The sequence below is a fragment of the Apium graveolens genome, chromosome 4, assembly GCF_009905375.1.
Source record: "Apium graveolens cultivar Ventura chromosome 4, ASM990537v1, whole genome shotgun sequence".
Classification (NCBI taxonomy): domain Eukaryota; kingdom Viridiplantae; phylum Streptophyta; class Magnoliopsida; order Apiales; family Apiaceae; genus Apium; species Apium graveolens.
In genome coordinates, this window is record NC_133650.1 from 209,145,887 (window position 1) to 209,157,699 (window position 11,813).

Consider the following 11,813-nt stretch of genomic DNA (forward strand, 5'->3'; position numbering starts at 1 on the left):
AAATATTTAAAAATTTTGTGAAATTCTGTTTTGAAAAATATATCAAAAAATAATTTATAAAATTTAACCGGACAGAAGGATTAATAAATTACATTGTTTAGACATTGCCCGATAAACTTCACTGGTCACTTGCTAACTTATGTACGTAGAAAATGTGGTCCTTGTACATGTCCAACAATGTAGTAATACTACCATGCAAGTAATCCGCACATAGAGATTTCCTATTTTAAGTTTACATCATCACAATTATTCATATAGAAATAATATTTAGCATCACTTTGGAATTATCGACTTATCCTATAACTACTCCTGTAAGATATTCAATCTCTAGATCATATTTTAGGCATATTTTCTTATTAGTAGACCTTAAATGTTAATAAATAATATATTTTATTACATTTGGGGCAAAATACACCCTAAATCGAAATTTGGGGCCTATTCATTTCAGATTTTAAAGGATTGATAATAATTAATGAATTTTAAAAAAAATCGTTGATTTTACTTGTTCGTGAATTTTGACCGAGTTGATAAACATATCTTGCATAGTATTGCTGATTTTATGAAATTTTATAGAAATCATTCAAAATCTCATGCATTTTAAAGAAATTTCAAAAGATTACAAATGAACTAGCAAATCAATCAAAATCCACAACTTTTTCAAATAAAAAAAATATACTTTTGAATACCATGAGATTTTGATGGATTTTTAAAAATCCAAATTTAATACCGTCATATTTCAGTAGACTTTTTAAAATGTAAAATGAATACTTTCATATTTTAAAATAAAATTCTAATCTTTATTGAATAGCATCAGATTTTAAAAGATTTTTTAAAATTCAAATTGAATACCTTTTGAGTTTAAAAATCCAAAAAAATCCTTCAAAATTTTGATTGATAAAATTTTATAATTTTAACTATCTCATCGGTTGTCGATACTCTTCCTAGTTTACTTTAATTTATTGTATAAAAGTTTCACGGTTTTATAATCATATTGTTATGCAAAATTAATGCATTTTTAGTTTAACATTTAATAGAACATGTTAAGTTATATGTATTGTACAAACTTAAAATAATATACAAAAAGGTTCCTATCCACAGCCATAGTTGGATAGGGACCACTTACAACCAACAAATCAGGACCGTTAAAGGAAAAAATGAATGGCTGGGATCCGCTACTGCCGCTATATTTCATTGCGGAGGGCGCAATGAAACATTGCGGCAGGGCCCACATACTCCATTTCTCTTTCTTCCCTTTATCTATATTAATTCATTTATCAATACTTTTTTTATCTACATAAAAATTAATTTAATATTCTTAATATTTCTGATTATAGATTGTATATTAAAAAATACTATAAAATATTTTTATAATAAATTAAATATTATATTTAATATTTAATCTTCAATATTTTAAAAGTATTGAAATATTAAATGAAATTAATATATTCAAATCCCTTCAAATATTTAATAATAAATATTAAAATAATAAAGGAAATATTTTGATATTTAAATATTTTAATTATTCAATATTTTTAATAATGAATGAAAATATTTGAATATTTGAAAAAATTAATAATGTTAAATATTATATAGAATATCAAATAAAAATAAATATACCACCGCAATGTTTCATTGCGGAGTCCACAATGAAGCATTGCGGTAGTCGTTTTTCTTTACACACAGATACTTGCAGAAACACCTACAACACACATAACAGAGTCGAGTAAATTTTCTTGCACTTGCCTTCGGCATTACTGCACTTACAAATCTCAACTATCAGGTCAGCTAATATCCCTTTCTGTATTTCTCCCTACAAGAATACAATCTTTCTTTGTTTCTTTTATATGAACAATACGCTCGTTTTTGTGGGTTTTATTGTTCTTTAAATTCTTATTTTTTATAATTTTTTCTCGTTGGTGGGGTGTGTTTAATCTTGATGGGTTTTGTAATTTATGTGTATTTTGCAGTTTGTTTGATTTTAAGCTAGTTTTTGATTAATTCCAATGAAGTGTTTGATGAAAGTCCTCTGAGAATTTGTCATAATTGTCTTCAGGTGCTTATCCCCGACGTTCAACTGCCTAAACAAATCACTCTGTAAGATGTCCTAAACGAAATTAGACAGCTCAGACGTGTGAATAGAACATCTAAACTTGTGTCTGATTAATTTATTAAGTCCGTCACCCTGTTCATGTATAATTTATGACTCCATAATAGAGCATCTGCATCTGCAATGCAATGTTGTTTCTTAAGTGTTTTTAGTTGACTGTATTGGCTCTTATTGCCAAGAAAATTATTTTCACTCACACGACATATCGTGTTATAGGTGGAACTGTCTCATTCCGGAGCTCAACTCAGATTGCTTGAGGTGTTCCATTACAAGATCTACAAGGTATAAAACAACGACAATGTGATTTAGTATTAGTATTATATACACTTTAGTTAAAAAAACACCACCAGGAGCTCTTTGAGTTTTTCCACATATCCGTGCTATTTATCTGGCATGTTTATTATTTGAGGGTGATGTCAGAGCTGTAACAAGCATGACATGGACATGGCTTGATACAACACGATATAGGATAAGACATTAGCCTCTTGAATCTAAGCTTTAGTTCACCGGGAAGAAAATTTCGTAGAACACATTAACCTTCGGCTAATTGAGCTACGAAATTGTAAGCCACTGTCAAGTGTAATCAGTTTGCAAGCTCACGATTATCTAGCATCCTTATCACAATAACATTCTCTCAGTCGTATAATTAAAAGGAATTCAAAGTTTATATTAGTCAGACTAAGTTGTATGTTGGGTACTTAGTTGCTTAAATGTCTGTCTGTGTTATTTTGTTATGTTGAATATTGACTGAATACCAGAGAACATATTCTCAGTTGAGGACCACCACCATTACTTCTTTCTCTCTAGAATTTATCCATTTATCTAAGCATCATAATAATACATGATCCGTTTGTTGTGATTTATCTTCTGGATATATGATAAGAATGAATATAGGATTAGGAAAGATGACAAATCAATTATAAAGAAGGGTGTAAATTCTTATTTTGTTTAAGTCAGAATAAGTTGTTAGTTGGTTAAATTCATGTCCGTGTTTTGTGTTATGTTGAACACTGATAAGAAATTGTAAGCCACTGTCAAGTTTATCAAGCTTCTCAACTCACAAACCATCTCTGGCAAAACCCCTGAAATCTTGTTAGTGTCCTAAGTTGAGAACTTCAATCTCATTTACTGTTTGTTTGGATTTGTACTGATGTGCTTTTTGGTTTAAAATATTGCAGATAATATGGACATGGAGTGTGGACCTCTTGATCGATCCTTGCTGACTATGTAGGACCGCCATATTAGCAGTCTGATCTGAGAGGGCGGGACATGAATACCGTGGATGTTAGACAGCTGACAGCGAGGATGGGTGAGTGGCATATACTTCCAGATCAGCAGGCTCTGTTGGATGCATATGGTTTTGGGGCGTTCGGCAACCCCCGGGTGGTTCGGCAGAATGACATCAGACTCATTACGGCCTTGATTGAGAGGTGGAGGCCAGAGACTAACACATTTCATCTGCCGTGTGGGGAGATGACTATTATTTTGGAGGATGTTTATATGATTCTGGGATTACCGGTTACTGGCCGTCCTCTCACCCACGGCGAGCTTTAGCACCCGAAGGCATGGTTCATGAAGAACTGGGAGGATCCGTCTATGTTAGAGCAGGAGCGTAGGGAGTTCTATAAGGATGGGCTGCATTTTAACCAGTTGAGGAACCGGTACGGGGCGAGAGCTGATACCAGAGATATGAATGCTGCTCAGATTGAGGTGCAGTGCAGAGTGCATACACGGGCCTATATGTTATTTATTATTGGAGGCGTGCTTTTCCCTACATCTTCGCGGGACGTGGTGCATCCCCGGTATATGCAGCTGCTGATGGAGGAGTCAGAGATTCGTGATTATGCATGAGGTGCAGCTGTTTTGGCACACTTGTATAGATCACTGACTTTGTCGGCTAATAGGTCTGTTCGCACCTTTAACGGGTGTAGTCTGCTATTGATGTTGTGGGCTTACGAGAGATTGGCACCCGGGAGGCCGGAGATTGCGCCTCAGCAGGAGATTCGGTGGCCGAGGGCGTGCGCGTGGGCCGAGCCAGTGAAGGTTAGTAGAGTAAACCCCCACCACCATACACGTAACTACCGGGGTGATTGTCCAGTTTACAGCTACACTGGGTAACATGGCAGCCGTATGCCAGACTTTACGAGAGAGAGGCTGATCCTGATGATGTTAATGCTACTCATTTCCCGGTGTACCGTCATATGACTATTGGTCGTATCCCGCTGGTGGCATTTGAGATCATTGAGTACCAGTATTCTGATAGGGTACTGAGACAGTTTGGGATGTGCCAGCATATACCGGATGATCCGTTTGACCACGCTATTCTGAGGTTGGAGAGACAGTCTTCTTTTCAGCGGCCTCACCGTCTTGCTATGCATCAGCAGTATATTGCCGAATGGGAGAGTTATGTGGCTATGGGCGGGCCGAAGATTGTTGAGGACGGGTTTGTATCTCTCGCAGAGTATATGCAGTGGTATAGACGGGTAAGTAAGATGAGGATCGCTCGTTGTGTACCCTCTGAGGGCGATATCATACAGCCCCGTGACTGGTACCCTCAGCAGATGATGGGTGATGCAGTATGGTATTCTTTACTTATTTCCAATTACAGTCTTTACCTGTTTTCCTACAGCTAATTGTAAATGGATTAAAAATGAAAATAAGGACTTATTTAGGTTAATTTCCCGTGAATTATCGTTAATTCCCTACAACTACTTGTAAAATGGATTAAAAATGAAAATAAGGACTTATTTAGGTTAATTTCCCGTGAATTATCATTAATTCCCTAAAACTACTTGTTTATTTATTTGTAGTTAGAGAGTGCTATGAAGATGACATACATGATCCACATGCGCGGCCCTCCTAGCTGGTTCTATGATGTCATTCCCGATTTTCTCGTACATTATGATCGGGTAATGACTGAGTGGAAGGTTCTTAGATACAGTAGGCCCGCTTTCATCAGACCGAAAGATATTCAGCAGCCTCCTGTTGAGCGTCAACCTCCTGCTGGAGATGCACGTGAGGTAGACATTCATGATACAACTCCTAGTACCTCGCAACAGACAGCGCCCCCTATCTCTCAGAAGCGTCCTCGTGAGGTACTAATAACTATCATTCACAAACTTGTGATCTTTTTAATTTCGTCTATTGAATATGTAAATGACCTGTGTGTCTTTAATTTACATTAATGGCAGGATGAGACTGGTGGTCCTGAGGAAGATACCGCAGTACTTATCCCCCCTAAACGTCCACGTGAGGTATAAATTTCTAACAAAAGCTTTCATTTCATGCATCGTAGAACTTCAATTAATATGTCTGTGTCGGCTATAATTGTAGGAGGTTCAGTCTACTGGTGATGTTCCAGCCACCCATGCTCCTACACATGTATATATTCCTCCTGTGCACTTACATATGTACAGCTTCTTGTGTTGAATAATGTTTATATATTGGCTTGTAATTGCAGGTTGAGGTTCAGTCTACTGGTAATGTTCCACCCGCCACTTCTCCTACACCTGTATCCATTGCCTCTCAGGTACAAATCTTTGACAAATATTGTCCTCCTATGCACTTACACATTTTTAGCTTCGTGTGTTGAATATGTTTATGTATCGGCTTCTAATTGCAGGTTGAGGTTCAGTCTCCTGCTGATGTTCCAGCCACCACTGCTCCGGCACCTGTATCCATTCCCCCTCAGGTACAAATATTTAACAAATATTGTCATTCTATGCACCTAAAATATTTTAGCTTCGTGTGTTGAATATGTTTATGTATCGGCTTCTAATTGCAGGTTGAGGTTCAGTGTCCTGCTAATGTTCCAGCCACCCTGCTCCCACAGCTGTATCCATTCCCCCTCAGGTACAAATCTTTAACAAATATTGTCATTCTATGCACCTAAAATATTTTAGCTTCGTGTGTTGAATATGTTTATGTATTGGCTTCCAATTGCAGGTTGATTATACTACTCCAATACCGTTCCACAGATCTATGACATTTCAACCTATTCCACTAAAGGTATTATTTGTTCCCTACTATGTCAACTAAATGTGATTAAAATGGATTAATTCCCTATAACTAGTTATAAATGGAATAAAAGTGAAAATAATGACATTTTTAGGTTAATTTCCCGTGAAATATCATCAATTTCATACAACTAGTTTTAAAATGGACTAATAATGAAAATAATGACTTATTTAGGTTCATTTCCCGTGAATTATCATATAATTCCCTACAACTAGTTATAAATGGATTAAACTAAGGGTTAAATGTGTACTTAATTTATGGATTGCAGATGCCTATTACTCTAGAATCTTTAGAGGCCTCTTCCTCCCTTGTCACTCCATTTGTACATTTGGGCATGGGCGAGTCTTCTGTTCCTAGTGAGCTACGGGACATGTTTGATGTAATAACTCTTAACTCTTTTTTAAAGTAAATGCCCTTAGATGAACTAGTTCTAAATGTGCTAATTGTGTTTTTGTTTATTTTGTAGATGGACTCAATTGAAGATTTGGCGGAGGATGCGGCGAAATGAGGTAGTCCTGAGCGGCGTGGTGATATGACAAGGCCACTAAAAAATCAGAAAGTGAGGTGGTTGTATCGGCATTTCTGGAGTTTAGAGGTTGATTACATTTGGCGTGATCACAGTGAGCGGGGCGTTACTTATCCTCTTACACATAGCCAAGTAACAACTTTGCGACCAGAGTATTGGGTGGAGGATGATGTTCTCAATGCCTATGGTGACCTCTTGAGACTTAGAGAGGATAAACTCTGGGAAAAATGGGAAAAAATTCCCAGAACTGAAAGTTTCAAGCCCAGGCGGTATTTCATTGCTCCTAGCTTTTTCATGGCGATAGCACTTGAGCATTGTCCTAACTTGAAGGTACTCTATAAATAAATACCAATGCTCCAACCTGCTTTTCTATAAACAGATATCAATTATGCTGTATAAATGTTAATCTATTTTTTGACTTGTAATTGTAGGCTTCTCCGAGTACCCTAAAAGGTGATGCCAAGAAGTCAATGGAGAAGTTCTTTAGAGATTATGCTAACAAGGGGGGTAGCTTGCCTCTTCAGTTTTGTGACTTTGCATTTTTCCCCACGTGTGATAACTCTCATTGGTTCTTGTTTGTTGTTAATCTCAGCAAAATGAGAGTGCTAAACATTGATCCTCTTGGGGACGACAAAGACACAATAGGGAACATCGCTCACCCCTGCCAGTATTACATTATGGTAACTATATCATTCTTTAATTCCCTACCACTAGTTTTAAATAGATTAATATGAAATAATGACTTGTTAGGTTCATTTCCCGTGAAATATCATTCTTTAATTCCCTACCACTAGTTTTAAATAGATTAATATGAAATAATGACTTGTTAGGTTCATTTCCCGTGAAATATCATTCTTTAATTCCCTACCACTAGTTTTAGATAGATTAATAATGAAATAATGACTTGTTAGGTTCATTTCCCGTGAAATATCATTCTTTAATTCCCTACCACTAGTTTTAAATGGATTAATAATGAAATAATGACTTGTTAGGTTCATTTCCCGTGAAATATCATTCTTTAATTCCCTACCACTAGTTTTAAATAGATTAATAATGAAATAATGACTTGTTAGGTTCATTTCCCGTGAAATATCATTCTTTAATTCCCTACCACTAGTTTTAAATAGATTAATAATGAAATAATGACTTGTTAGGTTCATTTCCCGTGAAATATCAGTCTGTAATTCCCTACCACTAGTTTTAAATAGATTAATATGAAATAATGACTTGTTAGGTTCATTTCCCGTTATTTTTATCTAAATATGTGTAAAATTTTGCAGGAAAAGTTGATCCCATATATGCTCAATTATTTGCATCCATCTCGATTTCCATTGAAATATATGGGGGTTCATGGTCTTGATGCTCGACCCAAGCAAGATGGTGGCAATGATTATGGTGTATATGTCTCCAAGTACATGGATGCTATGCTCAACGGGGTCTCTTTGCCATCAGCTGTGTGGAACGCTAAAGTTGATGTACAGACTTTTCGCTATCGGATGGCACACGAGTTATCAAAAGGGGTTGCTAGACACATTTCTGAGTGGGGCATTCGACAAAGAGAGGTGGGACACTAGTTTGTTATTTGATTAGTGACCTGTAGTTACTTTAGTTAGTTGTACATATTTTGCTCGGTTGTATTTTATTTAGATTGGTTGTATTTATTTTGGTTGGTTAGATGTATTTATTTTAGTTGATTTGTTTGTAGTTGGCATATCAAAGCCATTTTTTTAAAGTTTAGTTTGGTTTGGTTTGTTTGTAGTTGGCATGTCAAGGCCATTCATTTTTAAGTTTAGTTTGGTTTGGTTTGAAATTTTACAGGTTTTTGGTTGACTTAAAAATAAATAGGTTATGCCGATTTTTTTATTTTACAGGTAAAGTTTAACTTAAAAACAAAGAGGTCATGCCCATTTTTTTGTTTAGCATTATTGGAATTTGTTAATATGTACTTTCAAATATTAATGAATTTTAGTTAAATATTTTCAATGTTGTTAATGTTAGTATTTGTTGCCATTATTAATAATCCCAAAAAAAGAAGTGACTCCAAAAAAAAAATTTGAAAAAAAATTATTTTTGAAGATTTTTTTTTTCAAAATTGGGCAGAAAGTTTTCTGTAAAACAGAAAAAGTATTATATAAAAAATAAATCATTTGCAAGTGCAGTGACCAATCTGCAAAATTCTACAACATTAACAAGCATCCGAGGGGTACACGGTAGAGGTCCCGCAACTTTGTTTCCGTTTATTGTCTACCTCATTGTTACAAGATCTGGCGGTATCATCGTCTTTTGTTTCTTGTTAAGGTAACGGATCATGTGTCTACAAATCATCCCGGAATGTTCAAATTTTTTACATGTACAAGAATAACTCCCGTCGATGGAAACCTTCAAGAAAAAATTCCTTCTATTAATCTCCGGCAAGGTGGACTTTTCTACCAAATACATCTTTGAAAGATAATCTCCACAACCTTTCATGCTTTTCATAACAAAAAATTGACTTTTTTGAAGCTCTTTTTAAAATCGCTTAAACATCTCTTTTGTGTATATCTTGGAGGCATGTATCTCCATTGACGAGTTAGAGAATAGTATCATTTCCTTGTACTCGGTGTCAAAATCGGGTTGAACCTCCCGTAAATATTGTGAATCCAAAGCTTTTTGTGAATTCTCAATGAATTCTTTCAAACCGGTCGACACTTTCACATACTCAATAAAAAATGAATTCATAGACTCGCTCCTTGAGGTGGTAGTCATACCGGCGGCAAAATGTTGTTTCGTGAAAGCAATAACCCATTGCCGTCTAATTGCATACATATCATTTAGCTAATTGTGATTTTCAAGATCATATTTCTCTTTCAAGTCCTCCCACCTACCTTCAAATTCCGTTGGTGACAATGACTTGTAGATACATGCATTAAAATCTTTCTTGAACTCCGAGTATTGAGTATATAAAGTAGATAGTTTCTCGGGAAACTTGCTACTAATATGCCACGTACAATATGTATGGTTGGTGTTAGGCATAACCTCGGAAATGGCATTACTTAAAGCGATGTCTTGATCCGTAATAATGGTAATAGGTGGCTTGTTATCGACCGCTTCCAACCAAGTCTTCAAAACCCATCTATAAGTAGTCTCTTTCTCGTCCCTTATAAGTGCAAATCCAAACAAAATATTTTGGTAGTGGTGATTCACTCCCGTAATTGGAATAAAAGGCATGTCATACTTATTAGTCCGATATGTCGAGTCGAAAGTTACCACATCTCCAAAATTCTTGTACGCGTTAAGCGAACGAGGATCAACCCACACCAAACCCCTAACCTGATTCTCCTCATCCACATCCACTCGGTACAAAAAATTGCCATCACTTTGTTTTTGCAAGTCTCGTAACAAAACCAATCCACACTCCGCATCACCGGAATCAAAAACCCATCTTCGAATGTCACGTATTACATTTTGTACATCTTGAGCGGAAAAACCAATTTTTTCAATACCACCACACGTCTCACTAAGTAAATTCATCACTTTCGGGGTCTCGATACCCGATTTGTTGAATAACTCAATCAAACATCGGGTAAACGGATCTATATTGCGTGATCTTTGCATGAAATTTACCTTATCCGATTAACCATAGCATAATTATGCTCTAGGTTGACCTTGGTTACTTCCCATTTATTTGAGCTTACTTTGTGAGCAACACACATACGAGCACGACAACAAGTTCGAGGAATAACATCTCGAGGTCGTTTCCCTTTAACCCTATCTTCAACTTCCAAGGGTTTTGGGCCCAATCTTCCACCCTTTCGACATATATACAAACGTGACGATATACCACCATTTCTTGAATGCTTATGACTACTTCGAATAATTATCTAGAACCCTATACTTCGACCATAACCTCGATAAAAACTTTCCGCTTCATCCAACGAATCAAATATCATACCAACACAAGGAACTTGTTAGTCCCTTAAAAATATAGCAAGAATTACAGAAGGGGGGTTGAATGGAATTCTTGAACCTTTTTCTTAAAATAAAAATGTTCAAACTCGAATACAAATATAAGTGTTTTGATTAGCACAATGCGTAATAAAAACTTAATTGAATCAAAACATAAGTAATTAAAAACAAGAGTCTTTAAAAACTTTCTGGTGGATTTAAACAATTCCACCAGAGATATATATTATGTCGAGAGAACTCTGTGTGCAAGAATGCTCACAGCTGCTTATAAATTTGAACTACTGAGAATACAGAGAAATGCTAATAATTCTGCTTACAAATGTTTCTCACTTTTTGTATCTCAGATCTTAGTTTCTATTTGCTACTTCTTGGTTTATATAATACCAAGATTACAAAGTCAAAAGACAGGATCATTATAAAAACTATCGGGTCTAATGCTTTGTTACTTTGTTCTCTATTACCCAGTTAATAGGCTTCCTCATTCCATTTGCATACATCTCGACGCATGTGACCAGTTGTCACTGTCAACCGATGTTTGAATTCTTTATCTGTTGGGTACATGATCATTCGTCGACTTTATGATCATCCGTTGATGGCTTCATTGATCATCCGTCGACTGCTATATTAAACATCCATTGATAGCCATTTGATCATCCGTCGATGGCTTTGTTAATCATCTGTCGGTAGCTATTTTGGCGCTTGACTTCAATTCATTTATGCAGAATTACAAGACATCATTTATGTACAAAAGTAAGCTCAAATAAATGGGAAGTAACCATTTATTTGAGCTTACATAATTCTTATCCATCGAGTGCTACATTATTTCACTAAGTAAAATCTACTTAGGTGTTTTGTTTATGTCATCATCAAGTACACAACATATGCACAACAATCTCCCCCAATTTATGTCTACTGGAATTGTAGCCATAAATTAAGAGATACTTGATGATAACAAAACACCCTAAACATACATCTTTAAAAGAAAGTAGATAATACTGAAAGTGCTTCAAATAATCAAAATGTACAAAGTTTGGCTCACAGTCATTTTTAAGATGCTCCTCTAGCCTGAGCAGATTTTTCTAGTTTCTTGAAGGACTGGATCTTCTTCCAAGCTTCCTGTTGTTTTTATCAATCTGATTTTGGAGCTACCTGTGGAATTCCAGTTCATTAGATTCTGAGAGATTTAGCTTTTCTTGAATTTCCAAGAGAGTCTCATTG

At 35.7% G+C, this 11,813-nt stretch overlaps 1 protein-coding gene across 1 annotated transcript; it reads left to right on the forward strand.

Moving 5' to 3' along the window:
• The first annotated feature begins 6,049 nt into the window (after positions 1-6,049).
• Positions 6,050-8,224, forward strand: LOC141719335 (putative ubiquitin-like-specific protease 1B). Its single transcript, XM_074521707.1, has 5 exons — positions 6,050-6,115; positions 6,393-6,503; positions 6,591-6,980; positions 7,082-7,330; positions 7,931-8,224. Exons 3-5 carry the CDS (start codon positions 6,657-6,659, stop codon positions 8,222-8,224), a joined length of 867 nt encoding a protein of 288 aa, XP_074377808.1. The 5' UTR covers positions 6,050-6,115; positions 6,393-6,503; positions 6,591-6,656.
• Positions 8,225-11,813: the final 3,589 nt, after the last annotated feature.